The following is a 27656-nucleotide window of genomic DNA, read 5'->3' as shown; positions in this document are numbered from 1 at the left end:
GTACAATAAAAACACTTCATATGGAATACATATATTGAGAAAACTAGAGATTTCCCAAGTTTGTGCTAAGTAGAATAGGAACAAACATACATTATTTTGATTGCCACTTTCTACTCCCTGTATCTCAAAATCGGAACTCACCTGAAGCGGGGAGTAGGTGTATATGGTGGGGGCTGCCATGATAAGCCTTTTGTGAGTAGCTTAGTAAGAGCTGAAGCTGTTGATCTAGCAGCAGGTGTTGGTGCAGTAGTAGTACTGGCAGCATGATGGCTCCTTCTTTGGCGGACAGGAGAACCAACACAAAGCTTAACAAGGAGTCCAAAGAGCTCAGCAAGTGCTCGGCCTAATCTGGAAGAAGCTGGAACCCAGAAGGCAGTATAATGCTATAAAATGGACACATGATTTCATAACAAAACACATGCTTCCCACAAACTTAAATTATTATAGTTATTATTGCTAACATTATTATCATGTGTAGATCAGAGGATAACCTTGAGGAGTCAGATCACTCCTATCTATACATGGACTCTGGTAACAGATCTCAGGCCATCAGGTTTACGTAGAAAGTGCCTTTACCCACAGAGCCACCTCACCAGAACAACTTTTTTTTCTAATGATTGCCATCTACTGAACAATAGTAAAGAAAGTCTTGAACTGCCTCTTCATGTGATAATCTGAACTGGAAGTTTCATAAGGAACAGATGTACCCTTTGAGAGCAGAAAATAAAACTATACTATAACAAAAATGAAAACATTAAGATAAGGACTTATACTGTTAAATTAAGGATAAATTGACACAATATGGCAGCAGTTAAGTACCAATAAGTAAATGATGCATTCACAGGATTTAAAGAAGCTGGGGGGTGCTTGTGGTGCTGGTGGTGGTGGTGGTGGTGGTGGTGGTGGTGGTGGTGGTGGTGGTGGTGGTGGTGGTGGTGGTGGTGGTGGTGGTGGTGGTGGTGGTGGTGTACACCTTTAATCCCAGCACTGGGGAGACAGAGGCAGGTGGATCTCTGTTGAGTTCAAGGCCAGCCTGGTCTACAGAGCAAGTTCAAGGACAGTCAGGACTGTTACACGGAAAAACCTTGTCTCAAAAAACCAAGAGTTACTTAAAATGCTTACAGAACTGAAAGAGCAAAAAAATGTTTAATACAGTGATTTCCAACCTTCCTAATGCTGTGACCCTGTATTTCCTCAATGGTGTGGTGATCCCCAACCATAAAATTATTGTTGCTACTTCATAACTGTAATTTTGCTACTATTCTGAATCAAAATGTAAATATTTGGCCAGGCGGTGGGGGAACACGCCTTTAGTCCCAGCACTCGGGAAGCAGGGGCAGGCAGATTTCTATGAGTTTGAGGCCAGTCTGGTCAACACAGTGAGTTCCAGGATAGGCTCTAAAGCTACACAAAGAAACCCTGTCTCAAAAAAAAAAAAAAAAACAAAAAAGAAGAAAAAGAAATGTAAATATCTCTTTTCTGGTGGTCATCGGCAACCCCTATGAAAGGGCAATTCAACCCCAAAGGGATCACAACCCATAGGTTGAAACCCACTGCATCAATTGACCCAGAAAGATAACATACATTATAAAATACATAACTAAAAGAAAAAGGTTAGCAGGAAAAGCATAAAGTTCTACCAGTGCATTCTTATGAAAAGAAAATATATTCAAATATTGTTTCCTTTTAAACTTTTTTTGGGAAGGGGGAGGTGTGCATGTAATAATACTCTTGTGTGCAGTAATCAATGTATGTCCATGTGGAGGAAGAGGACAATGTCTGGATGTCTTCCTTTATTACTACTTTTTTACATGCGTGTACACCTGAGAGACCAGATTTTTTGCTCTATTGCTCACACCTTGGTTTTATGAATCTGGAACTCATGGATTGGTTTGACTAGAAGTACGATGAATGTCAGAATTCTCCTTATCTCTGCTTGCCAGCACTGGGATTACAGGAACGTGTTGTCACACTTGGCTTTTCATCTGGGTATTGGGGAAATCTGAACTTGGTGGGGACTTTTGCTTGCTCAGCAGTCGCTTTACACAGTCATCTCACTAGCTCTTTTCTCGATATATGTAAATATGTATATACATACATACAAGCAAGCATAAAAATAACATAGGCTATAAATAGAAAAATATATGATATACCATATATAAATATAAATAGAATCTGTGTTCCATTTATGCTTCTGAAATATAACTCAAAACTTAATTATTGAGATGAAGCATACAACACAGAAATAAAACAGTCATTTCATTTTTCTATTCCATGTAAATTAGTACTTCATAATTTTAATTATGGAACCAGCTATAGATACATGTACTACCTGACTGGAAGTTCTGGCATACTCAGATTCTAAAAACCTAATGGATTTAAATCAACAGGAAAATGCACCAAGTATTAAGTTTATATTTTATTTCATTAAAGATGAACAACAGATAGTGAAGCAACTCAAAGATATTTCAAAGTAAGAAAACAAAAATGCCTGATCAGCAAAGAAACAAACAAGGAAAACATAGGTTGGGTCCACACAGTAACCCAAGAATGCTCAAAGGTCACAAAACTAAAGTGTCATCAAAGAAGAACTGAGAAACATAAACATCGTCTAATTTATTTAGGGATAATTAGTAGACTTCCAGATCAAAACAAACATGACTGGAAGATAAAATCTTAAGGATTTAAGGTCAAATTAAAGCACAGAGAGTCATTTTTTTTTCCTTCCTTGCTTTACGATTTAGGTCTTCATTTTCTCCTTCTATCTCAAAGCACTATAAAGTGGCAAATGTCGAAAAATATACAAAATAGGCTCCCCAAATACTGGTATCATACTAAGTGGCAAAAGATGGCAAATACAAATCATTTCACCTCTTTAATATATATACCTTTGTACCTGCTAATGCAGTCTCCTTGAAGCAGTCAATGTGACTTTAATAAAACACAAGAAACTATGTTACTGGATAATCAAAGCAAAAGGAGACTGCTGACAATTCTGAATGCTTAATCATATAAAAACCAGGAGTTATTTCCAAAGCTGGAAAGAGGGTCAACTATCACACTGCACACAAGTAAAAGTATTCTGTAGACTCAGCAATACAGAAGTTATAGGTACCTCAGTGAGACATTTCAGTAGAATGGCAGGAGGAGATGCCATTTGCAATAACTGAAGAATGAACAACAGGTAAGGAATTTTAAAAGCCAGGGTAGTTATCTCTGGAAGGAATTTTTTCCTTTTATATCCCCTTAGGGAGCATGTCACACTTGGGGATTCAACAAAGTACATGTGAGAGTCACAACATTTCTACTACTTTTTCTTACCCCATCAAAAAATGTTTTTTCCATTTAATCTTTGATGACTGTTAGAGCTCTGAAATTCAGAAAAGGAGTTTTAAAAAACAAAATGGAGGATTACTGACCTGACAGCAATGGCTTGATCTGCTTAATTCTGGCAGCCATGGCTGGTGTGATTTTAGATTTGCTCTTAGAATCTGAAGAAGGTTCATCAGTCTCCATGGGAGCCAATGTGTCACCATCTAGCTCGATTCCTTCCAATAAGCCCTGGGTAGAAGCATCCATACTTCCAGCTGTTCCATCCTGTTCTCCATCTACAGAGGAAAAAGGGGAGTAGTAAGATCATGGAAAGAAAGCCAGCACTTACCTGGGTCCATGTTTTGAAGAGTTCCAAAATATAGTGCTTTTTCCTATTTAAATTTTAATTACTTCCTAAGTTTAGGGATCAAACCAACCCTCCAAATCAAAAGCAGAACAAGAACAAAAACAACAAAAACCAAAACTGTACCAATATGCTTTTCTGGTTTTTGTTCAACCAAGTAAATACTTGCTTGTATCTTCAAATAAAAGCACACAAATCATCTTAACACACCGTACGGTGTGTATCATATTTGCAGCTGTCACGGAACATGCCCCGCTAGAATCTTATAGCTTGCTCAAACTCAAATTGGTTATTACAGAATATTACTGGATAGTTTTCTTTCCCAGCATTTAAAAATCCTGAACATGGCCGGGCGGTGGTGGCGCACGCCTTTAATCCCAGCACTCGGGAGGCAGAGGCAGGTGGATCTCTGTGAGTTCGAGGCCAGCCTGGTCTACAGAGCGAGATCCAGGAAAGGCGCAAAGCTACACAGAGAAACCCTGTCTCGAAAAATCAAAAAAAAAAAAAAAAAAAATCCTGAACATGAATAGGAATTATGTAAGAAGTATTAAATTATGGGTGTTTTGCCAGCATGTATGCTTGTATACTTATGTACATGCCCGATGCCCACACACAAGAGGGTGTTGGATTCCCAAGGACTAGATTTATAGATGATACAAAGTACCATGTAGGTACCGGGAATCAAACCTGGGTCCTCTTGAAAAATAGCCAATGCTCTTAACTGCTGAGTCATCTCTCTCCAACCCCCAGCGGGTATGATTTTTTTTTTAAAGATTTTATTTTATCTATTTAGTATGTGTATGTGGAGGGTGTGAGTGGAAGTCAGAGGACACCTGGGAATCAGTTCTCTTTTTTCTGGTATATGGGTCTAAGGAATTGAGCTCAAGTCTTCAGGCTTGGGAGCAAGTGCCTTCAACAACTGAGCAATCTTGCCAGTACCCACTTTTGAAAAAGATTTAATTTACTTACTTATGAGTACCTGTGCAGGTGTGCACAGAGGCCAGAAGAGGGTGTCTGCTGTCCTCCTCTATTTCCACCTATTCCTTTGAGGCAGGGTCTCTCACTGAACCTGGGGCTAGAGATTTATCAGCTAAGCTGAAAACCAGCAAGCCCCAATGATCCACTTATTTCCACCCTAAAACTGAGTTTACAGGCATATCTGCAATGCCAGGCTTATTATATGTATGCTGAGATCCAAAGTTGGTTTCTTGTGATGGTGAAGCAAAGTGTTCCTAACCACTGAGCAATCTCTCCAGCACCTGCCCTGTTTTGGAGGCAAGTTCTCATGCTGATTTCAAACTTAATATGTAGCCAAAGGTTATATTGAAAAACTGATCCTCCTATCTTTATCTTAAAATTGCTAGGATTACCTGGCATTGTCTATGTATTCTTAAACTGAAAAATTAGTTTTTAATGAAAATGTATGAGGTATTGATTTTTAAGAAATTGTGACTTCTTTGTTAAACAAACTGCTAGAAACGGGATCGTACTATATGTGAAGTCTGACAAAGAAGAAAAAAAAACCAACCTCAAGAATAAGTCTGTAAACTGTTGAGATAAGCAATTCTTTGACAAATTTTAAACTGGGTTCTTAACTCAGTTTTACTAGTAATTTTACTCTTTAAATTAAATTTAAAATAGACTAAAATTTAAGATACACATTTTCTCCAATATTAACCTCACAGGCATGTATATATTTCAGTCTTTGCTACTCCCCATAACAACCAGTGGCTATTAGAAAGAAAATGTATCTCCTTTCTCTTAGTTCCATAGTTTTCTCTCTCAGTAATTTCAATTCATTTTAAAGGATATCTGATAAACTTTTATAAATAGAATTACCTTCATTGGTTTTCAGTTTTTTATTTATTTGAGGTAGAATTCATGTTTTTAAAAAATTGCCAAAGAAATGTTTTTTTGTTTTTTTTTTATCAGTTTCATGTTTGCTGCACCAAGGTCAGGGAATTGTGTGTGATTTCGGGTTACCCTATTTGGAACTTACAGTAATCAAAGCACAACACAATACTAGAAAAGGATAATTTTTAAAGCACTACTGTCTAAAAGGAATGTAATAATGTGAGTAATTATCTAATTTTAATTGAGTACTCATATTAAAAAGTAAAAATAGGTGGAAGTTTTCAACTGACAAATCATTTAATCCAGTATGATCAAAATTGTTATTCATAACATTGAGAAACAATTGCTTTTTCCAACAGTTTGCAGAGAATTTATACTAAAAATTTAGAATTCATTCAATTAAATATCATCATGCCCTTTTTCCTAAAATAATTTTTAGGACTGAATCTTGTATTTACAGAAAACTCTAATGAAAGACTTTCTAAAATAGTAAATTATAAACTAAGGAGGGAATAGTAAGCTCTTGGCAGTTAAGTAAGAAACAAAGATCAATACATAGATACATCTTTTTTTCATTGAAGACACTCAAATATCCTCAGGGAAAAGATCAGGCAGATACTTCTCACATGGTGTGTGTTACTTGGTAGTGAAAATGTGTTCTCCTGTTATGCTAACTTTTACTAAAATGTATGTATGCTTTTTACAGAAGAAATGAGAAAAAATCTAAAATTAGTAATTAAAAAAACAGCAAAATGATGAAAACTGAGGACTAAGGGTGACAAAGATCTAACTAAGTTTCACAGTAAGCCTATCAAGTCACAGGGACAGAATTTAGAAGTAGTGACTAAGATTTTAGTTTCTTAGAGTTACCTGATCTTTTTCCGCCCTGGGTCGTACCTGCCTTCTCATCCTTTGGAACCAGTTTCTGCATGTCCGCCTGGCCAAATTCACATCCAGATGGTAGGCTACAACAAGGGAATTAGCAAACCAACAAACAAAAAAACAAGTCAAACAAAAGCACTATTATAGTTTACTTATATTCTACATGGTCTCTGACTTGCTTGACCAATTTCTCTTTGAGCACTAAAATTATCCTAAACACAATAGAAATACCTGCAATTCCTGAAGTAGCAATAAACAAGATCTGTATCATGTTGACACAACCATCTCTAGGAAATCAAATCAAATCAAACATGCAAACATGTTATAATTTGTCAGTTAAGTTCTTACACTAGAAAAGTGGGAAGGATAAAGGACCACCAGAACTTTTCTATTAAACTCTCCCATCCTATTCAAAGAAATCATGGACACTTTCTTAACTATAAAGTCTGTTAGAAAAGCTAAGTGAGATATGAAAAGAAATGATCATTCTTTTACCTGTTTGGGGTACACAGAGAGAGAAGGACAGTGCTTTCCCACACCAGAGAACAGTATAACTGGCTTAGCTTGCTCAGAACACTCAAACCCAACTGAGAACCCCACTGGTTTACGGAGATTGAACGAATTTCACTCTGCAACCAAAAGAGAAGTATTTTCACACTTGAGATCGTCTCCAAACACTTGTATTCTTAAAAATCAACCTTCAGCTACTTTAAAAAGATATAAGATGCTAATTTTCTGTTTGGTAATATTAGATGCCTATAATTCCAGTACTTTTGGAGGCAAGAGATGACCATGAGGTCAAGCAAAGTCTGGGCAATACATAGAGTCGGTAGAGAGTGCATTCATGTCCAAAAGTAGAAAATAATGCTATTGCTGGTAAACCATTTATTTTTGTAATAAATTTCTGAAGGGTAAAGTTAGTAAAATATTGACTACACATACACAGAGCTAGGCTACTTTCCTTTATTGTGTATATATGGGTGCCTATGCTTGTGGAGTGCAGAAAACAATCTTAGGTGCTGTCTTCAGGCAGGGTCTCTCTTGACCTGGAGAGGGCTTCTCTCCAGGTTCTACCTGTAGATATAGCTCTATATAAATAAAACACTGATTGGCCAGTGACCAGAACAGACAAAACAAAACAAAAACAAACAAAAAAAATTAAAAAAAAAAAAAACAACTAAAACTGCAGCCAGGACAAGGAAGATATAAAATACCGGTAAGTCATGGGACACGTGACAAGATATAGATTTATAAAAATAGATTAATTCAAGATATAAAAACAGTTTACAAAAAGCCTGCCACGGCCATACAGTTTAAAGCAAAATAAGTCTCTATGTTTACTTGGTTGGGTCTGAGCAACTATGGGACTGGCGGGTAACAAAAATTTGTCCTAACTATAAACAAGACAAAAAAACTCTAACTACACTGGAGTTTGTGAATTTGGCCTTGTTGGCTAGCCCACAAGCCCCGATCTTTGTTTTTATAGTGCTGGGATTATAAGCATGTGCCAGTTTGACTGACATTTTTATTCAATTTCTGAGGACTGAAACTCAGGTCCTCAGATTTACACGGCAGGTATTTTGCGACCGAGTCATCTTCCCACCACTACAGTCATTTTTTTTTTTTTTATGAAACAAGAAAGACCACATATTGCAGACACATTTTCTTCTTGTTGTCTACTACCTATTAATTTCAATATTTTGTGGCAAAATATTTTTTGCCATCTGTTGTCAAGTCTATATGTACTTGTACACAGATTAGTTAGCAGTAAAGGCTTTCAGGATGGCTCAGGGATAAAGATGCTTGCCATGCAAGCCCAGAAAACTGAGATTTAATACTTAGAAAATACATAAAGATGGAAGGAGAGAATTGATTTCATAAAGCTGTCCTCTGGCCTCCCATGAGCACTGTGGCATGTTCAAAACGCAGCCTGACATCACACACAATAGTATATAAAAAATTAAATAAATGTAAAGAAATGAGCTTCATTTTTGCTATTAAAAATGACAGTGGTAAGCTGCAATGGACACCCAAATTTATGTTATAGATGATGATGATCACTCTTCTTAAAAGCCCCATTCCTATGATAATTATATGGCCATATAACTGCTAAGAATAAAAACTATGAGAGTGAAACTACATAGCAATTTAAAGCATGAGCCCGCATCACACACAGATACTCCTCCCCCTTCACCCCAAATCTCAATGCTAAATCAAGGTTGTTCTTTCAGCTGCTACTCCAGGTAGATTTCTTCCTAAGAAAAGTAATCTGGCAGTTATATGTAGGCCCTTGGCATTTCATTGACTTTAAGTTGAAATCATAAAGGATTATTCTTACCTGTCCAACTCTGCAAGTGTGAACAAACATCATGATGTAGGCATGGGCAGCAGTAAGTGCATGCAACAGCGGTGTAGCCTGAGCAGAGAGGGTAGCATCAGCTACATTGCCTGCACATGCCAGTTCTCGAAGTAATACTGAGCCCCCAGGAGATTCAATGGGCCGATGTAAAGGTTCCAAGGAGGAAAGGATTGAGTCCAACTGGAGGAGACCTTCTTGAAGAACTTTGGGTTCATGTGACAGAGTCTGAAACAAGATTAATGAATGTGTCACTATATATTGAATCATAAATACACTATGTCTTTAATATTCACAGTGGAAATGACTATTACTTGAACTCTCCCAAATTTCAGTCAGTCATGTCTCTCACTTTATAAATGGCAGTACCAAAAAATGAAGCCAGGAATAATAAATGTATTTCACTACCTCTGTGTAATAGACTATTTTTAGACTTGATGAGCCAATCATACTTAAAGTATGTGAATGCCAAACAGGACTGTCTGTTGTACTTTTGTACAAGAGGTTAGTTTCCAAGTTTGCTTAGAAAGGAGCAATGTTAGGCAAACTTCCAAATCAAAAAAATGAATCCTATTACAATGTTTTTTGCCATTTATTTCTAAGAAGTTAATATTTTAATAAAATACAAGTAAACATTGTTGAGTAAGATGGCTGAGGTTGCATGTGAACCTCAAGCCTCATCTCATACAATGCTACATAAATTAAACAATTGTAACCATCTCTAGTAGTACAAAATGGTACAGAGGGAAATAAAGGAGAAAGCAAGTATTACAAAAGCTATTGACTAGTCAAACTATTAACAAATGACTTATATTTTCAGGTAAAGAACTACTTTCATAGCTATAATGCTGTCTTCTGTCCAAAACAAGAGCGATGACTATGAGATTGGCATCAGGAAGGCAAATTATTTTAATAGACAGCCCAAATAATACATTTCTTTTCATGTTAGGGAAGAAAAATTTGGCAATTAAAGATTACCACTTGTTATGCAAAGCTAGAAATTATTTGCCTTCCTATGGCTTGAAATAAATCTATCCCTCCTCACAGATCATCTTAGAGGTGGGGTAGTTAGATCACTCCTTTCCCCTTGTTCTCTTATGAAAGCACTTTACACCTGCAAAAAGTGAAACAAAAAACATTAAATTGCAGTTTCTAGAAATTATTTATCAGGGCACAAAACAGCTGACAGAGGAGCTTTATTGTAATTAGTATCAAAATTCCAATCTCCCCTTTTGGAAAGAGGCAGATAGAAAATTACCCTCATAATTCACACACGATTTTTCAAGGGACCCCAAAAAGCCAAAATATTCCTGGGGTGCAGGAATACAATTGAATTTGGAGTTCTCACACTTCCTGGTTTCCAACCTTATTTCAAAGTTAATATTAATTAAAATTGTGGTACTGGCTATTAACAACCAATGGAAAAGATTCGAGCTCAGGAATAAAACTTCACATTTTATAGTAAACAGATGTTTGAAAAGAGTGGTTGGGGATAGTTTAATAAAATGACATTCTTTTCAATAAATGGTATTGGGAGGAGAAATGTGGTATGCATACACAAAAACATGTAGTTGAACTTTGTGGATTTCCAAATGTATCAAGACCTAAGGAATAAGATCATACAATTCCTAGATTAAACTGTCTGAAATTTCTTGGCAATGATTTCTTGAATAAACACCACCAAAAGCACAGAAAACAATGACGACAACCATCACAAAAGGTAAAATGGGCTGGATGGCATCAAAACCTTTTGTATGTCAAAGGTACTGTCAAACAAGTAAAAAGACAACCCACAGAATGAGGATATTTGCAAGTAATGTATCTGAAAAAAAAAATGATATCCAATATATACAGAGATATTCCACAATCAACTGCAAAACACCTTAATTCAATTAAAAATAGAATAAAGAACACAAATATACATTTAGCAAGATGCACACGTAGACAATAAGTCAAGTACACAACAGAAGAAATGTTCAACATCATCAATTACTTGGAATGCAAGTCAAAATGAAAATGAAATACTACTTTATATTCTCTAGAATGGCTACTATGAAAAAACAGAAAGATCTGGCATGGAGATAGTGAAATTACAATCCTTATATGCACCTAGTAGTAATGAAAAGTGCTTCTTAAAAAAGGAGTTTGAGGGTCTCACACAGACACAAAAAATAAAGAATTATCATGATTGAGCTATTTACCTTCAAGTACACATCTAAAAGAAATCAAAAGCCAAATCTTGAAGAACTATTTATACACTGGAGTTACACAGTATTCATCAGGGGCAAAAAATGGAAACATCCTAATAGAATATGTGGCAATGTCTGTATCATAAAATATCACTTAGCTTTAAAATGAAAACTGATAAAACTGACAAACCTGATAAAACCCTGATGCACCATAACAATCTCAAATACTGTACAATTCCATTACATAAGGTACCTAGAATACCTCCAGTTTAAAGAAAGTTGAATAATTGCCAATGTTAAGGCAACAAGGGAGAACAAGTAGCTAGCAAGAACAAAGATATCTTGGAAATAAAGGAGCCTCTGGTTTTTTTGTTTTGGGGGGGAGGGCAAAATCAAGTAATAAGTTACAGATCAATTCAGACTAGTAAATATTGGGGAAAAAGGAAATACATTACAAAATGAATAGAGCACACTAAAACAAAAAAAATATCATAACAAAGCATGAATAAGGTTAGAAAGCTTTCTTGGAAATACACTTTACACTCGTATGAACTCAAATGACATAACTTACACAGCAAACGCAAAAACAAAGAAAAATAACTTTTCTATGAGAAATAAATAGTATGAAATATATTAAGTGGAACAGACACAAATTTATCAATTTTTAGCTATAGGTAAGGGAGAACACAATAAATACAATCACAGATGTATTTTTGGCTAGGTATGTCTTACCAATATGGATTTGCAGACACCTGCAACAGCCTGACAGGCAGCAGATGTGGGAAAGTCAATGGGCAGATTGGGAAGACCCAAAATGGTAACCAAAGGTAAGAGTCCTTTCTGATTCACAAATTCTTGGCAGTGGTCATCTGTTGTATTGTTGCTCAGAATAGATTCCACAAATTTCATCTAGGTAATAAAAAAATTTGTTTTGTACAAGTTAGATGCTAACATTGTTAGGAAGTAAAAGGCCAGTTTGGCATCAGGACAGGGACAGCCTTATAATCAAGAAATCAGTATTTTCTGTAATAACACAACCTGTAGTAAACAGGGATAAATGGTACATGCTCAGATCATCCAAAAATAAGAGATTACAACTTCCCCATCCACCTTTTCAATCACACCAGGAGTCTAATAATTGAAAGCAAACAGAAGCTAAATGACTTGCTCAGAGTCACACTCTGAATGAGTAGCAGAAACAGGTCTAAAGTCTTAATTGTTTCGTGTCACACCTACTATAAATAAAACATGCACTCTAGTAATTGTGCTATGAACTAAAAGGAAAAATTTAAGAGATATAAAGTAGAATACAGCAACAAATATGTAGGCATGAAAGAAACTGTGGAAGTCTTGGAAGTGCTTAATATTACAAAATAAATGCTAAGGGGATTTTTTAATTCTGGGAAAATTCAAATTCTTCTCATTTTCCTATAAGATAGGAAATTAAAGGGCCCATGTAGTTTTTTTTTTAAGAGAGAAGTAAAATGGCAAAAAAAGCATACTAAACATACTCAGACATAATACTGATCTAACACACCAAATCATATTAAAATTCAAATGAAAAACAATAGCAGTGAACATAAAATAGAGAATATAAAAAGCCTGAGAGTACAGGCTAACGTATTGCAAACAGAACAAGAACAAATTATTTTCAGTTGTTTACATCTTGTCCTCTATACTTGAAAGGCCGCAGAAATAAAATAAAAAATTAACATGACCGTGCTTTGACAAACTGACACATTTTTCTGAAATGCACAAATCTTTATTTAGTTTACCCTACCATGAATCTTACCACATTAAGGATGTAATCCATGAGGGGGATTGGAATACGTTCCTCTGTACCAACAACCCTGTTAATGAAAAAATAGTCAAATTACACAGAAATTCACGTGACCAGTGATATAGAACAAAGTGAAAAAAGTCACATAGTGAAAATTACTCCAAGTCATACTCCTAGCCTTTAGTATGTGTTAAGACTCATAAGACAGGAAGAAAAAAAAAAGACTGAAATTGATAATAGAGTTCATAGTACAAAATGAAAAACCAGCCTTTTAACGGAGCACAGAAAGACAGATACAGACACAGACACAGACACACACACATAAATATTTAAAATAAATTCAATTAAAAGACCAAACATTTGCTTTACTGGGTAGAACCAGGCAAAGAAACAAACATAAAACATAATACTATTATGTTAGATTTAGAGCTTAGAAAGTAGACTTATAGTTTTGTTTAAAAATGGTTAAAACTGAGAAATCCTCATCACGGTAAAAGCTGGTAACAGCTGAGGTCAATTCCCAAGGCCTCCTTTTCTATTAACTTGTTACATGTAAAATCAAAGTTCATGAATTATACAAGTCAGCAAGTTTTTTTTTTGCTTTTTCAAATTCTTCAACACTGTATGCCAAATGAGAAGATTATAGACTTAGAAAAGATATTTGTAAATTGCCGTTTACATGAAAATGACAGGACAAACAACCACACACAGTGTACCAACATGAAAAGAAACTGTATGTCAATAAAATCTAGAAAAGAAAACTTAAGTAAAAAATATAGCATTCTGGATATGGGTCCTTGGAGAACAGATCTGAGCACATGAGCGACAGAGATAGCAATGAGTGGTAGTTGAGAGAAAAGACTGTTTAAAAAAAAGAGGAAGAGAACAGAAAGGCTTTATGAATGGATTCAGTAATGAAATACCCAAGCCTAAGGTTTAGATCTCAACAACTTACAAATGGGATGGTGAGATGGTACAGCAGGTCAAGACACTCACCATGCAAGCCTTACAACTTGAATTCAATCCTCAGAATCCAGGGAAGCAGAGAATCAACTCATGAATGTTGTCCTCTGACCTTCCATGTGTGTTTGAACGTGAACACATATACAGTAAATAAGTAAAAAACCAAGAAAACTTGCAAAGGAATATTATTTTAAAATTTATTTTTAGTTATATGTGTGTAGGTATGTACATGTGAATGTAGGTTAACTGGGGAAGCCAGAGGCATTGGATCACAAGGAGTTGGGACTCACATAGGTGGCTGTAAGCTACCCAACATAGAAATTGGAAACTGAAATTCAGTCTTCCAAAAGAGCAGCAAGTTGAGCCATTTTTTTAGGCCCACGGGAAAAGAACTTTGTACAAAAACTGGAAGTCCTTACGCCAGGATTGAAAAGATTTCAGAAAAAGACCAAAAAAAAAATCCTTTCTTTGACCATAATGCTCCTTCCTCCTTAGAACAACTGCAGCATTCTATTACCTGACCATTTATCCTTCCCACTCAGCCTCATCTCCTTGGAAAGAACCCAAAGACCCCATCTACCTCTATAGCTAAAAAGTCCAGATATCACTAGAATTCAATGAGATTCTTGCATCTTTATAGATTCCAAATATAGTACAGAGCCAAGATGATCCAAAGAAATAGAATCCAGGTGGCCCATTCATTGCTAGATGGAAGATGGGGAAAAGAACAGAAAAGCCAAACCAACAGTATTATTCTTAATACAACTCCAGGAACTCATTCAAGTATCTACTTTTGTTCTTTCCTACAACTTTTAGTAAAAGAGTAAAAATAGTAGAATAGTAAAAATGGGTCGGGCGGTGGTGGCACACGCCTTTAATCCCAGGCAGAGACAGGTGTAAGTTGGAGGCCAACTTGGACTACAAAATGTGTTCCAGAACAGCCAAGACTGTTTCACAGAGAAACGGTGTCTCGAAAAACAAACAAAGAAAAAAATACTTAAATACTAAAAATGATCACTTATGTCCAACAGAACTCTACCTACAAGCTGGTCACAAGAAATGCCACCCTAAGTTTAACCTTATTTGAAACAGCCACATCTATGACCAACAAAAATCTGTATCATCTTAGTATATGAATCAATTTATCACAACTGTCAAATTTTCTTCTGCCCTAGTTAAAATTTCTTAGTTCTTGAAGAGTCTACCTTTGGCAAAGAAGCTGGCTCAGTGGGTCACATTTCGGGGGGTGGGGGGGAGCTCTATAAATTTAAAAACAATTGTTATTAAGTTACAAAGACATAGACAAAGTTCCTCAGAGGTCATGGACCTTCACTTTAAGATGTGACTACTCTTAGGCTTGGGAAATATCAGGCCTCACTCAAGATTCCAGCCCATCATTTAGAAGGAAGAACTGACAGGCACTTGCTTGAAATGTTAAGAGAATATAGGCCTTGGTTACAAATCTAAGTCGAATCCTTCCTTCTTCCTGCAGTCCTGGAAGTCCTGGAAGGCAACTTTGAACTAGGGTCTCTATTAGTGCCTACCTAAGTCATGAGGTAGTAGTATGTCCCAACATGCCCTGAAAACCTGTGGGAAAAAAATCAGAAATCCCCTTTTGGAGTGATTAAAAGACTTCATTTTTGTTTTGTTTTTGTGGCTACTTCCCCTTCAATATAAGTCATGCTACATATGGTAGCCAATTCTCCTAAATCTCCTCTTTGGATCTGAAGGCCTAGCTTTTCTCTCCAGGGTTCCATCTCCTAACAAAGCACTTATGAAGGAGCATATAATGTCAGTTCCTTTCCAAAAACCTGTATCAATTTCTAACTAACACTCAGGTGTGGGTGGTAAGCCAGGTACAGTGAATGGAGTCAAGTACAAAATGAACTACTTACTGGCACCAACTAAAAACTCTGGTTATATAACAATAACTATATTCTTCCCCAGTAATATCAGATTTTCTGAGATAAACAATGTAGAAGACAAGACCTTATAAAAACTCAGAATAACTTGTAGTAGCTAAATGTACCAATACATACTCATAATCCCTAATACTTAGGAGGCTGAAGGGGGAAGACTCTGAGGAAAGTATACAGTTAATTGCCGGCTATACTTATATGCATAGCAAGACATGAATTTCTGAATGTAAACTACAACATAAGGATTTAGGGTGGACTATAGTACCTAAGCTTTCTTAGTCCAGATCTCCAACAGAAAGCTCTATATCAGGATCATTCATAACCCATCATCTTAAAAAGGTAAGAAAAAGGCACTATCTTAGCAGAGAGAGACAGACAGACACAGAGAGAAAGACCAACAAACCAAGTCCATCAACAGGAAAGCAAGATAAATATAATAATTATACAACAGAATATCAATAAGGAAAGAAAAGCAGTGACTATTGAGACATGTCAATAACACAGACAAATCACCAAAACACAATGAGTAATGCCAAATACAAGAAGCCTATTTATAGGATATTCTTGAATATGCAAAATTATTTCATGCACAACAGAAATAAGATCAGTAGCTCCTTCATTTGGGATGGAAAAACAGAAAATGAAAATTCTAAAACTGTGCAGTTTACTGTACAGAAATTATATTTGAATATATATTATTAGAAAATTCCATCTGGATATGTATGTATGGCATTGGAAGACAGAGGCAAGGAAATAGGAAGGAATAGGCCTACTGAAGAATGTTTAAGCTGGGGAAGGGACAGATAAAACTTTTAGAAGGGTGATAAACCCTTAATCTAAAGCCCTGTGATAATACAGAGTCACTGCTGAATTTATGGATTACCACAGAAAAGCATTAGCATACACAATTATTGGGAGAACCTAAGCTTGGTTTCTCAATTGGAAGATGTTTTGGAATGGGTAACAAATGTGGACAGTGATACGTATTTATCTCAAGTAAGAAATATAGTGTTAAGAAATGAGGGCTGTTGAAAAAAACGTTAATTTACTCTAACAGTGGCTTGAATTCTGAGCATATTAGCTCTAAGACCTAAGATATCCAGGTAAAGATGTTATATAAAGATAAAAACATATATATAGAGATTAACTTAAAAATCACCAACAACCACTTTCTACATTCATAAATCTTCTCATTTGTAAACTAGAAAGGCAACTCAACCCTGTAGGGTTACTGGGAATCAGGCTAGGTTGGACGGAAACACTGAAGATTATATTCCCTTGAGTAGAAAAGCCATACCTTCTTTCAGAATATCTCCCTCTTTTATTAACACATTTTAAAGTAGAAATAAGATAGCACAAGAAAGGTATGTTTGCTTTCTCAGGCAAACAGAGATTAGGTAATGCCTCCTCTCCAATACTACTAACACCAGCAAGCACACTGCTATCTAGAGTTCCAAAAAGTTTTTACTTCTGTTGTACCTGGATTAATATTCTACTTTACCAGACTATTTTCCTAACTCCCAGATCAAAATGTTTTAGCCACAGCTAAGGCTAAAACATTCATGTCTTTCTCAAAAGTATCTACAGATCAAAGCACATTTATTATATGTATGAATGCATGACTACTACTGTCTAGAAACTATACTTCCACTTCTAACAAAAAAAAAGTTTAAGCCGGGCGGTGGTGGCGCACACCTTTAATCCCAGCACTGGGAGGCAGAGCCAGGCGGATTGCTGTGAGTTCGAGGCCAGCCTGGGCTACCAAGTAAGTTACAGGAAAGGCGCAAAGCTACACAGAGAAACCCTGTCTCGAAAAACCAAAAAAAAAAAAAAAAAAAAAAAAAAAAGATAAAGATTTTCGGGCGGTGGTGGCGCACGCCTTTAATCCCAGCACTCAGGAGGCAGAGCCAGGCGGATCTCCGTGAGTTCGAGGCCAGCCTGGGCTACCAAGTGAGCTCCAGGAAAGGCGCAAAGCTACGCAGAGAAACCCTGTCTCGGAAAAAAAAAAAAAAAAAAAAAAAAAAGTTTAATATGGGCTTGAATCAAGCAACAAAGTGGAAAAGTCTACCAATTTGGCATATTGAACTGATTTAATAACTAAAATTTGAAGAAAAGTATTTTTCTAAGGCAATGAATGTTATTACACCACAGCACTATGACACTACAGAGGAACAAAGGAAGAAGCCAGAAAAAAAATCTTAAAGTAGTCTTATGTAATTTTTAATTTATGTAGACTGAAGTGACATTGGAGATGGGGGGTAAGGGTGTAGCTCAGTAGTAATGCAGTTGCTTTGTTTGAGTAAGACTTGGAGTTCCATCCCTCTGACCACAAGTAAGTAAATAAAATATTTAAGTGACACTATGAGAATTATGGAACATAAGGTCAGAAAATCTGCCTTATAAACACTTACTGCTGATTAGGCTCGGTTTCATTCTGCTGAGTAGAATTAAAGCTCTGCATGGCCTGTACTTCCTCTTCCTCCTCATCTTCACTAGAAGCTTCTTCTGCAGCATGATTAGACCTTGGCGGAGGGGCACTAGCAGTACCATCTGCTTTCTGGATGGACGGCTTCTGACAAATGTATTTTGGATCTCTTCCAAGATTACAGATTTCTTCAAGTAACTAAAAGTGAAAAAGAAAATGATTACTTATATGTAAATACATATACTTCTTATATGTAATGTAGCATTTTATAAGAATTTACTGTGTGCATATATTATATAATATATATATAATTATATATAATATATACACCATTGCTGTAATGTAGTCATTAGCTCAATTTTTTATAAATAACAGATGTGTAAAAAGCTAAAATATTTCAAGGTCACATTATTTTTTTAAATTACCAAGCTCCAGTAACTCATATGGTGATTCCAATAATCAAGTGGAATGGCTAGCAAATGAGAGAGGGAGAAAGCCAAGAAAAACTGTCTGTATATGCTCATATAGACAGAACTTAAGCCTTTGTATACTTGGTTAATCTTATAAGAAAGCAATACAGAAAAGTTTATATTAAAAAGAGGAACTGTTTTAATTCAGAAAATAATTCTTAGTATGAAAAGGCTGCAATCTTTCTTGTAAGATTTGAAATAATTAATTTAAGTATTTGGTTTTACAAAGTAGCAGCCCTAAAGCAAGGTTTAGAAATTAGGTAAATACTTTCGAAAAAGGTTCAGAAAGATCAATGTCACAGCCATTATCAATACCTTAATGATGGCAGTTGTTGCATCTGTTTTGAGGGTGGGCTGATGTCTCATGAGCTCATCAACAGCACTCCCCAGGTTTGATGCAGTATCCCCTTAAAGCAAAAAAGAAAAAAAAAAAAGTGTTTAGAGGAAGAAATATAGAGAGCCCATAAATTTTTGTGCCAACTTAACATGGAAAGAAACTCAACTGCTTGTTGTAACTTTCTAACACCACACATTCTTGAATGAATTCACATAAACCTTAATCCTCCAAATCATTGTGGAGGAGGAAAAGAGATCAGTCTAGCCAACTCCACTGTCAAGGTCTGAACTAGTCTTATAGAGAGATGAGTAGAAAAGAAACAAGCATAAACACCCTTTGGCTGTATCTGAAGAATGATCATGACTAGGGGGCTGCAGTGGTAGATCAAAGTACAAAATACATTGATTTATAAAATGGTGAGAGGGGGTATGGGTGTGGTTTGTTGTGCTGTACCCTCACTATGTTGTCTAGGCTCTAGTCAAACCCCTGGGCTCAAGGCATTATCTCGACTCAACCTCCCAAATAAGAATTACTTTTGCAAACTACAGTATTTCTCTAACTCTTACTTTCTTGTTCCTCATCAATCTAGACTCAAACACACTGAGAAGAAAATCTAATTATCTATGACTAATTTTAGAGAAAATGAAAACATCTATCTGTTTACAACATTAGACTCCACATTTCTCACTTTGGTAGGCTAATTAGTGGACTTGGATATATATCACTGGTCCCTATACCTGTTTCTTACCAATATCAGGACAGTGAACTATTCAGAAGCATGGAAATACTATGAGGAGAGAGGCTAAGGATGAAGTATTCCTTCCTACCTGTAACAATAGAATATATGGTGATAATTCCCGTTAAGCTGAGCATACCTAGCCAGAGAAACGATGTGCAGTCAAGGAAAACTTTCCTTGTCAAAACCAACTTTCTATTATAAAATGAACAGTAGCAACTCACCAAGGGGATCAGAACTCCTCCTCCTCCGCATGGCTGGGAGGTAATCAGGAGATAGGAGAACTTTGAAGAGACGTTCAAATGGCTGACATTGTACAAAAGACTGAAGACCTCGGGCATTCAAGCAAAGTGCACTGAATACATTTGGGAGGGAACCAAGGACTTCCCTTGTAGCAGGAACCTGGAGAAGACAGAGGATTTGAATGTAACACATAAAAGGTCAAATACATATGCAAGGAAAAGATATCTAGGGGAACCATGATGAGGAATAGGAATAGAAGAGATTTTGACAATCAGGTCCCAACTGGATTCAACAATACATACATACAAAAGAGAGATAATTTTTTTTTCACACAACAACTTATTTACTTGCTTAAGTATGTGGATGTATATCTTAAGGAAGGGATAGACATGGAGTACTGTTTATACAGTGGTAGAATGAACTCACATCTTTGATAAGCAGTGCATGCAGCATGACATCTGTCAGCCCATTGTCCTGGAGTGAGGACAACAGTGATGGCTCTTGAAATACAAACACAGTCACCACTTCAGTAGCTGAAAGCAAAGTTGAGGAAAAATAAGGGAAACTGAGACTCTTGACAGGTATTAAAAGCAAATAAATAAGAAATAAAAAGCTTAAAACATATACATTCAATGTTTAACAATTTTATACTCTTGTGATTATGAAAACTAATACAACAGAATATCAAGAATATTCCAATAAAATATGAAGAATTTTAATAACTATCCTTTAAGATATTTTAACAGCCCATATTAATAACTGGAGTTATACTGTTATATAACTTGCTATTTTCACATGTAATTGGGAGTTTCCCCATCACCATAAACCATTCTTTTTCATTGCCTGTATAGTAGTCCATTAAATATATGTATCACTATGTATATAAATCATTCTTTCTGTGAAAACTGGTGTCTCTAAATTCGTAACGACAAGTACTTAAGATGCAGGTTTTCTGGGGTAAATGCTAACTTAACTGATGAGTGTGGATAAAGTATTTTGCAGAAATATTAGTTATTAAATTTAAATTGGAAGTATGATTACAAATACATATTAACAATATATTATAATATACACACAAAATACTACTACTGCTTTAACACCTATAATATTTGGAAATGTGTACTGGAAGACTATCAGATTTTTGAAAATATGAGAATGTGACAAAAGGTATACAAACAGTGCCTTTAAACTACCTAAGAACAAACCTGCTAATAGTAATATCTAACTCTGTAAAAAAAAAAAAAAATCAAGTTTTCATGTAAGACAGTGAGTGGACATGCTTATTTGCAATAAACAGCAGTGAAATAGCACATGTGTGAAAATTTGGGATCAACAGCTCCCTGTGGCACTTGGCATTCTTTTTAAACATTTGCTTTTATTTATGTGTGTGTTTTGTCTGTCTAAGTATATGCCATGTGTGTGCAGGTACTCACAGAGACCAGAAGAGGGTGTTGAATCCCCTCAAGCTGGAGTTACAAATGGTTGTGAGCTACCTGACCTGGAAACTGGGACTAGAAGTCTAGTACTCTTAACCATTGAATAGAATGTTTAAAGCCCGGCATTTGGGATTTTTTTATTGGCTAAAGGTTCTAAAAAATCTAAGTCATTTTTTGGATTGTTTGTTTACTTTTACATGGCAAATTCAATCTTGACTAAACAGTTGATAATACCACAGAATATTTTCAATGTTTTTCAGAATTGATAGACTTTTTAATTTTATAATTGTCAGTGTAAGAAGGCTATTTCTGTAAATACAAAGTACAAAATGTAAGAATGTTTAGGACAATTTTCAGGAATTGCTAGTAATTCTGTCCTAATCCCAAGTCCAAAATAATTTAACATTCTCTTATTCAACTCAGTAAGACAGCAACTAATACAGTAATTTTTTTGTTGTTTTTGTCATGGGGTCTCATATAGTCTAGGATGACCCTAAATCCTCTTGCCTCTACCTCCCAAACAACAGGATTACAGGAAAGAGCCACCATGCCCAGCCTCAAATATCAATTTAGATTATTGAACACAATCCAAACAAAACACCAATTTGACATTTGTATGCTGAGGAATGATGGTAGGGAAACATTGACTTTTTTTTTTTTTTGCCATAATTGAACCATTGTTTTAGTAAGAGTAGAAAATTTGATACACAGTAAAATCATTGCAATTTGGAACTTACAGCAGTCTTAAATCTGAGACAAGTTTCCTCAGGCAGTTTTTGTTAGCATTACATGATGTGATGTCATACAGTGTAAAGAGTGCATGACACATATTCAGAACCAAGGCTGTGGTAAAACACTGTGAGGCAACATTGACGTGTACTACCTGAACATCTTAGATTCAGTACACATTTGCTTTCAAATCACTGCCAACTTTTTGTGACTCTTACATTCCAGTTATGCAATTCCTTCCTAAGGGATCATGACCTACAATTTAAGGAGCTGTGCCTTAACTGAATACTCTTACTTTCCAATTTGGATAAACTCATATTATCCTTTCTCTTGGTTCCAGTGATCCACTGAGGCTTCCTTTCTAGTCATTTCAGATCTTAAGTTATTAAATTTTAGGCTAAATGCCATAAGTTCTTCGTGTTGTTGGTCCTACTCAAACTCTAACCTTTGAAATGTGTCCTACTCACTAGACTCACTGCCCTTGGTAAGTATACTCACATCCTTTACACTGGCAAATTGATTATATTAGATCCTTGTCTTAATGCACTAGTAAAACCTATGTATGTGTGATATAATTTTTTATTTTTAAATTTATTCTTCTCTCATACATTACATCCCAACCCAGTTTCCACTCCCCTTTAGGAGGAATCCTAGATCGATTCCTCCACCAGTTTCCTTTCAGAAAAGAGCAGTCCCCCCAAAGATATTAACACCGAACAATAACAAGCCTTTTTTGTAAACTGTGCTTTTTACCATGCTACTACCAATACTATTATAGTCCTCAGAATACACTGTCTCCTTTAGGATTCCCAGTGACACTGACTGATCAGATCACACAGCTGAGTCTGGGCATGGCCGTAAAAGAAGGAATTGTACATTGGATTCTTATCAAGGCAGAAGGACTAATATAGACATAATGGCCTGCTAAATGACATTCAGCTAAAACACCAAATGAACAATGGTTTCCTAAAAAGGTCCCAATTTTGCTCACTGCCTTAAGTTACCATGAACTCATAACTTTTAAGTGGCATTACATCCTAACAAAACGTAACTTAAGTTTCTTATTCTCCCTTTTTGGCCACAAAGGAAAAGATTTCGCACCAATGCGTGCTGTGGATATTACTCTATGCAAATAAAACACTGATGGCCAGTGACCAGACAGGAAGTATAGGCGGGACAAAGAGAGAGGAGAATTGGGGAAACAGGAAGAAGGAGGGAGAGACACTACAGCCACCACGAGGAGAGGCAGCCTGTGAGGATGCCGGTAAGCCACCAGCCACGTGGCAGGGTATGGATTTATAGAAATGGGTTAGTTTGAGATGAAAGAGCAGTTGGCGGGAAGCCTGCCACGGCCATACAGTTTATAAGTGATATAAGCGTCTGAGTGATTATTTTGTAACTGGATTGTGGGACTGCGGGGCTTGGGGAACCTGGAGAGAAGCCCTCCAGCTACAAATGGCGCCCAACGGCTCGAGTTTCCACCTTAAACCTGAGAATATTTAATAACCAATTCTAAACAGAGCCAAAACCAGGTTCCTGCTTCTTGTCTCATATGAGCAGCTAGACGCCGCAAAACGCGGGTTTGAACACTGGCGGGTTCCTGGCGTGTGCGTTTGACCGGTAGTATGGCGGGAATGAGGGGTCTGCCAGAGGCACATTATACTGTGTAGTAGATTTAGTCTTTACTAGTATTTAAAAAAAAAAAAAAAAAGGTTTCTAGGCTACATGCTGCTTTGATAAAAGCTTAGACCCACTATTTCTGAGACTTGATGACTCCCAGAGCTGGCGGAAAACGTACCACTGCCATGTTGGGAAGCTGAAGTGGGCGGAGCCAGCAGCCACAGTGCTGTTTCAGGCTTAGAAGGATGCAGTTTAAAGCAATAGGCTCACAAAAAGACTGATTCAGATAACATCGTTTACAATGTGTGTAAAATATACGTAGGCTTGAAAGAGACAAAAAAAATTAATGTAAAAAGCCACGTAAAGATGAATATTACACAGACAATCTGGATTGTGTTGTCTTTGGGATTTTTAACTACAAAAAAATATTTGATCAAAAAAGATGTTGAATTAAACCAATATGTATATTTTAAAGGTAACTTGACTTCAAAATTTAGATTTAAGGATATGTTACTTTGGAAAAGAGGTTTTGCTTTTGTTTCCACAGAAAGCCAGAGACTGTGGATTTGTTCCAGATTAAGATACATCAGGTTTCACCAGCCAAGACCCCCTGAAAGGTCTCCGATGACACCATGGCCCAGATGATCCAACATCCAGAGCGGTTTCAAGGCAACTGGTTCACACAATACAGCCTCAAGGACTACCCCATAGGCTTAAAATTTTCTTTGCTTCCCCATAAGATACAGCGCCCCCCTCCAGCAGGAAGTAGTAAGAGATGCTACGCCCAAATTCCCAAATATACCAAGCTGGCTTTAGAGGTGGAATTGGCTCACTCCCCCTCTAAACCCAGACATATTGCTTTAAAAAAAAAAATGGTTAAGAGATTCTTGTGTCCCAAATCAGAAGAGCCCTCTGATGTGGGACAGAGAAAAAACATTATTTTTATTTAAAACAGGTTGATTATAAATGTGATCTCTTTCTAAAAAAGAAAAGGGGATATGATATAGATATATAGAAGAATGTGGAGATGATGAGATAAAAGGGTAGATTAATGAACCTGCTTTTAAAGAAAACTTGTTTGAAATGTCTTACATTGGTATAGATTTTAGTTCATGTTTAAAATGTTTTACATTGGTATAAATTTTAGTTTATTGATACAAACTTTAAGTTAAATTTGTTATACTATATATATATATTTCTATTGTTTGAGGTATTATGTTTATGTAACTCATTTAAAATTGTAATGGATAATTAAAAATAGATTAATAATTAGTCATTTATGATAATCATATTTGTAGCCATGTTAGTTAAGTCTTCTAGGTATACATAGATATATTTCAGATAGATAAGTAATCTTCAAACACTTCATAGACCTAGAGAATATGGCATTTAAATAACTTAAAATTCTGTTGACATGAGACACAATTGCTCCTGGCTGCACCAATTGATCCTGAGAGAATGTTGGGCTTCTAAGACATTTCCATTTGGAAGTTTGTCTTTTTGGCACAAAATGGCCTACTGGGCAAAGAACTGCCCTTGCCTTGATGGCTGACAGTACAAATGCAATGCTGTCCTTTCTGGACAAGCGGGACACAAGGAAAGTGACCACTGTACTCTGCCAAGACAGGGTAAGATGGTCTCTCAAAATTCCTGCTTCTGAAAATGGTCTGTCAGATATTCTAGGCCTGTAGCCAATCTGAATGCACCAATAATGCTGAGAAACATTAGGTGACTGTCCAGGCTGCCAGCTGTCTTGGTCTAATCTTGCAAGATTCCCGAAAGTTGCTTGCATCCATCTACCATTTCTCAGGTACCATTATCTTCCTTCTCAGGTCTTTGATGTGGTTGAAAACTAGATAGTTGTAATTTCCTCAGTTATGATAAAAGATAAGTTAGATATAAAACCTTAAACTCACAAATATAAGATAGATAGGACAACTTCTTTAATATTGTAACTGTAATTCTTGCTCGATAATTGTTTTCTTATATGTAATTTTACTGTTAAAGTTAAAACCTTCCTTTTTAAAAAAAGAAGAAAAGGGGAAGTGCTGTGGATATTACTCTATGCAAATAAAACACTGATGGCCAGTGACCAGACAGGAAGTATAGGCGGGACAAAGAGAGAGGAGAATTGGGGAAACAGGAAGAAGGAGGGAGAGACACTACAGCCACCACGAGGAGAGGCAGCCTGTGAGGATGCCGGTAAGCCACCAGCCACGTGGCAGGGTATGGATTTATAGAAATGGGTTAGTTTGAGATGAAAGAGCAGTTGGCGGGAAGCCTGCCACGGCCATACAGTTTATAAGTGATATAAGCGTCTGAGTGATTATTTTGTAACTGGATTGTGGGACTGCGGGGCTTGGGGAACCTGGAGAGAAGCCCTCCAGCTACAAATGCGTCTCAAGACCAAACAGACCATCACCCTTTTGATATGGAACATTCCATAGCGTACTGAAGCTTAGATTAAAAGAGAAAACAGAATGGGATCCACTGAAAATTAGGGTCTTCACCTGTCTAGACTATTCTGTATGTCTCAAGAAAGGTCTAACCTCAAATATTTTCTTAATGATAGAATTTAAAGGTCTGCTAACTCAAAGTTCAATTTCATGGGAAACAGGTTTGTTGCTTGGTCAGACACCTAAAAACAGTTCTTCCCAAGAGGAAAAAAAAAATCTTAAAATTATTTTCTAGTAGCAAGATATTTAATGGTAGCTCTAGATCTGCCTTACTCCAGAATACTGAAGAAGAGGTCCTTTTAAGATCTAGTATGACTGACACCAATTAAAATAATAAACACTTACTTACTCCAACAATTACTGTTCAGTACTTTGACTCCAAGTAACCTGACTGTGCATCATTTGACTTACAATCTGAGATCAGGATTCTACAATTCAATTGCTAATCTTGGTAGATTTCTTTTGGCTTATTATATATTCTGTGACCCTTCTTGTTTGGGTCAGTTTTCCTTGAAAAATTCTTCTAGGTACTAGAGATGTAGCTTAGTTGGTAGAGTGTCTAGCATGAATCTAAGCCCAACCTGAATACAATTTTTGAACTAGGTGTGATGATATATGCTTGTAATCCTTCCTAGCACTAAGGAGGCAGACTCCTGAGGATTAGAAATACAAGATCGCCAGGCGACGTAGTGCACACCTTTAATCCCAACAGTCTGGATGGCAATCTCTGTGAGTTCAAGGCCAGCCTGGTTGAATAAAGAGTTTCAGGGCAGCCAGGACTATTATACAGAGAAACCTTGTCTCAGAAAACAAAACACAAGATCATCCTATGCTACATAGCCAGTTTAAGGTCAGTCTAAAATAAGGTCACATCTCAAAAAAATTAAAAGCATTCTCAACCTTTGATGAAGACAAAAATACTGACCTTCCATCACTTTAATAGTTTCAAAAGCAGAAAGACACATCAAGATTTGGTGGCTAACACTGTGACTTACATGATGTACTACCAAGAATGTACAACATACTGACTAATCACTCATTGTAACTCCAAAGTCTAATCAGCTCTGGTTTCTTTTTTTTTTTCTTTTTTTTTTTTTGCTTGTTTGTTTGTTTTTCGAAGACAGAAGGTTTCTCTGTGTAGTTTTGGCACCTTTCCTGGAACTCACTCTGTAGCCCAGGCTGGCCTCGAACTCAGAGATCTGCCTGCCTCTGCCTCCCAAGTGATGGGATTAAAGGAGTGTGCCACCACCACCCGGCAACTCTGACTTTCTCTTGCCAACCAGTCCTGTACATCACTAGTCCATAATCACTACTCATATCTACTTTCTTTGATTTCACGTTGTCGATATAATACACCAGAATGCTAAACGTCCAGCAATAATAACAGGTTCCCTGCCATAGGTAACCACTTACACAACTTAGTCTGATTCTCTTGGAATTAAATATTCAAAAAGATTGTCAATCTCTTCAAGTTAAACAGTCTATTAATCACGACACCAACAATAGCCAGGCTACAGAAAATAATGTGAAGGGTTATGTAGGCAATGAAAAATTTAAGGGAGTTGGGGAGATTAATGGAGAAACA

The 27656-nt window shown here is 36.4% G+C and overlaps 1 protein-coding gene across 40 annotated transcripts in view; it reads right to left on the bottom strand.

Moving 5' to 3' along the window:
* Huwe1 (HECT, UBA and WWE domain containing E3 ubiquitin protein ligase 1) overlaps positions 1–27656 on the bottom strand; it is a 195775-nt gene that overhangs the window by 58713 nt on the left and 109406 nt on the right. For 37 of the 40 annotated variants that reach the window (XM_076562377.1, XM_076562359.1, XM_076562380.1 and 34 more), the window contains 11 exons: positions 20257–20363; positions 19812–19989; positions 18830–18921; positions 18031–18242; positions 12750–12807; positions 11690–11866; positions 8751–8996; positions 6908–7041; positions 6401–6495; positions 3420–3608; positions 142–358 (listed from right to left, as the gene is read on the bottom strand). In XM_076562377.1, coding sequence (XP_076418492.1) covers positions 142–358; positions 3420–3608; positions 6401–6495; positions 6908–7041; positions 8751–8996; positions 11690–11866; positions 12750–12807; positions 18031–18242; positions 18830–18921; positions 19812–19989; positions 20257–20363 — 1705 coding nt within the window. The remainder of the gene's footprint in view (positions 1–141; positions 359–3419; positions 3609–6400; positions 6496–6907; positions 7042–8750; positions 8997–11689; positions 11867–12749; positions 12808–18030; positions 18243–18829; positions 18922–19811; positions 19990–20256; positions 20364–27656) is intronic. The other 3 variants (XM_076562365.1, XM_006993984.4, XM_076562381.1) reach the window with 1 other exon arrangement.

The sequence above is a fragment of the Peromyscus maniculatus genome, chromosome X (genome assembly GCF_049852395.1).
Source record: "Peromyscus maniculatus bairdii isolate BWxNUB_F1_BW_parent chromosome X, HU_Pman_BW_mat_3.1, whole genome shotgun sequence".
Lineage (NCBI taxonomy): Eukaryota > Metazoa > Chordata > Mammalia > Rodentia > Cricetidae > Peromyscus > Peromyscus maniculatus.
The sequence above is the reverse complement of the archived record's forward strand: the minus strand, read 5'-3'. Positions and strand labels throughout refer to the sequence as shown.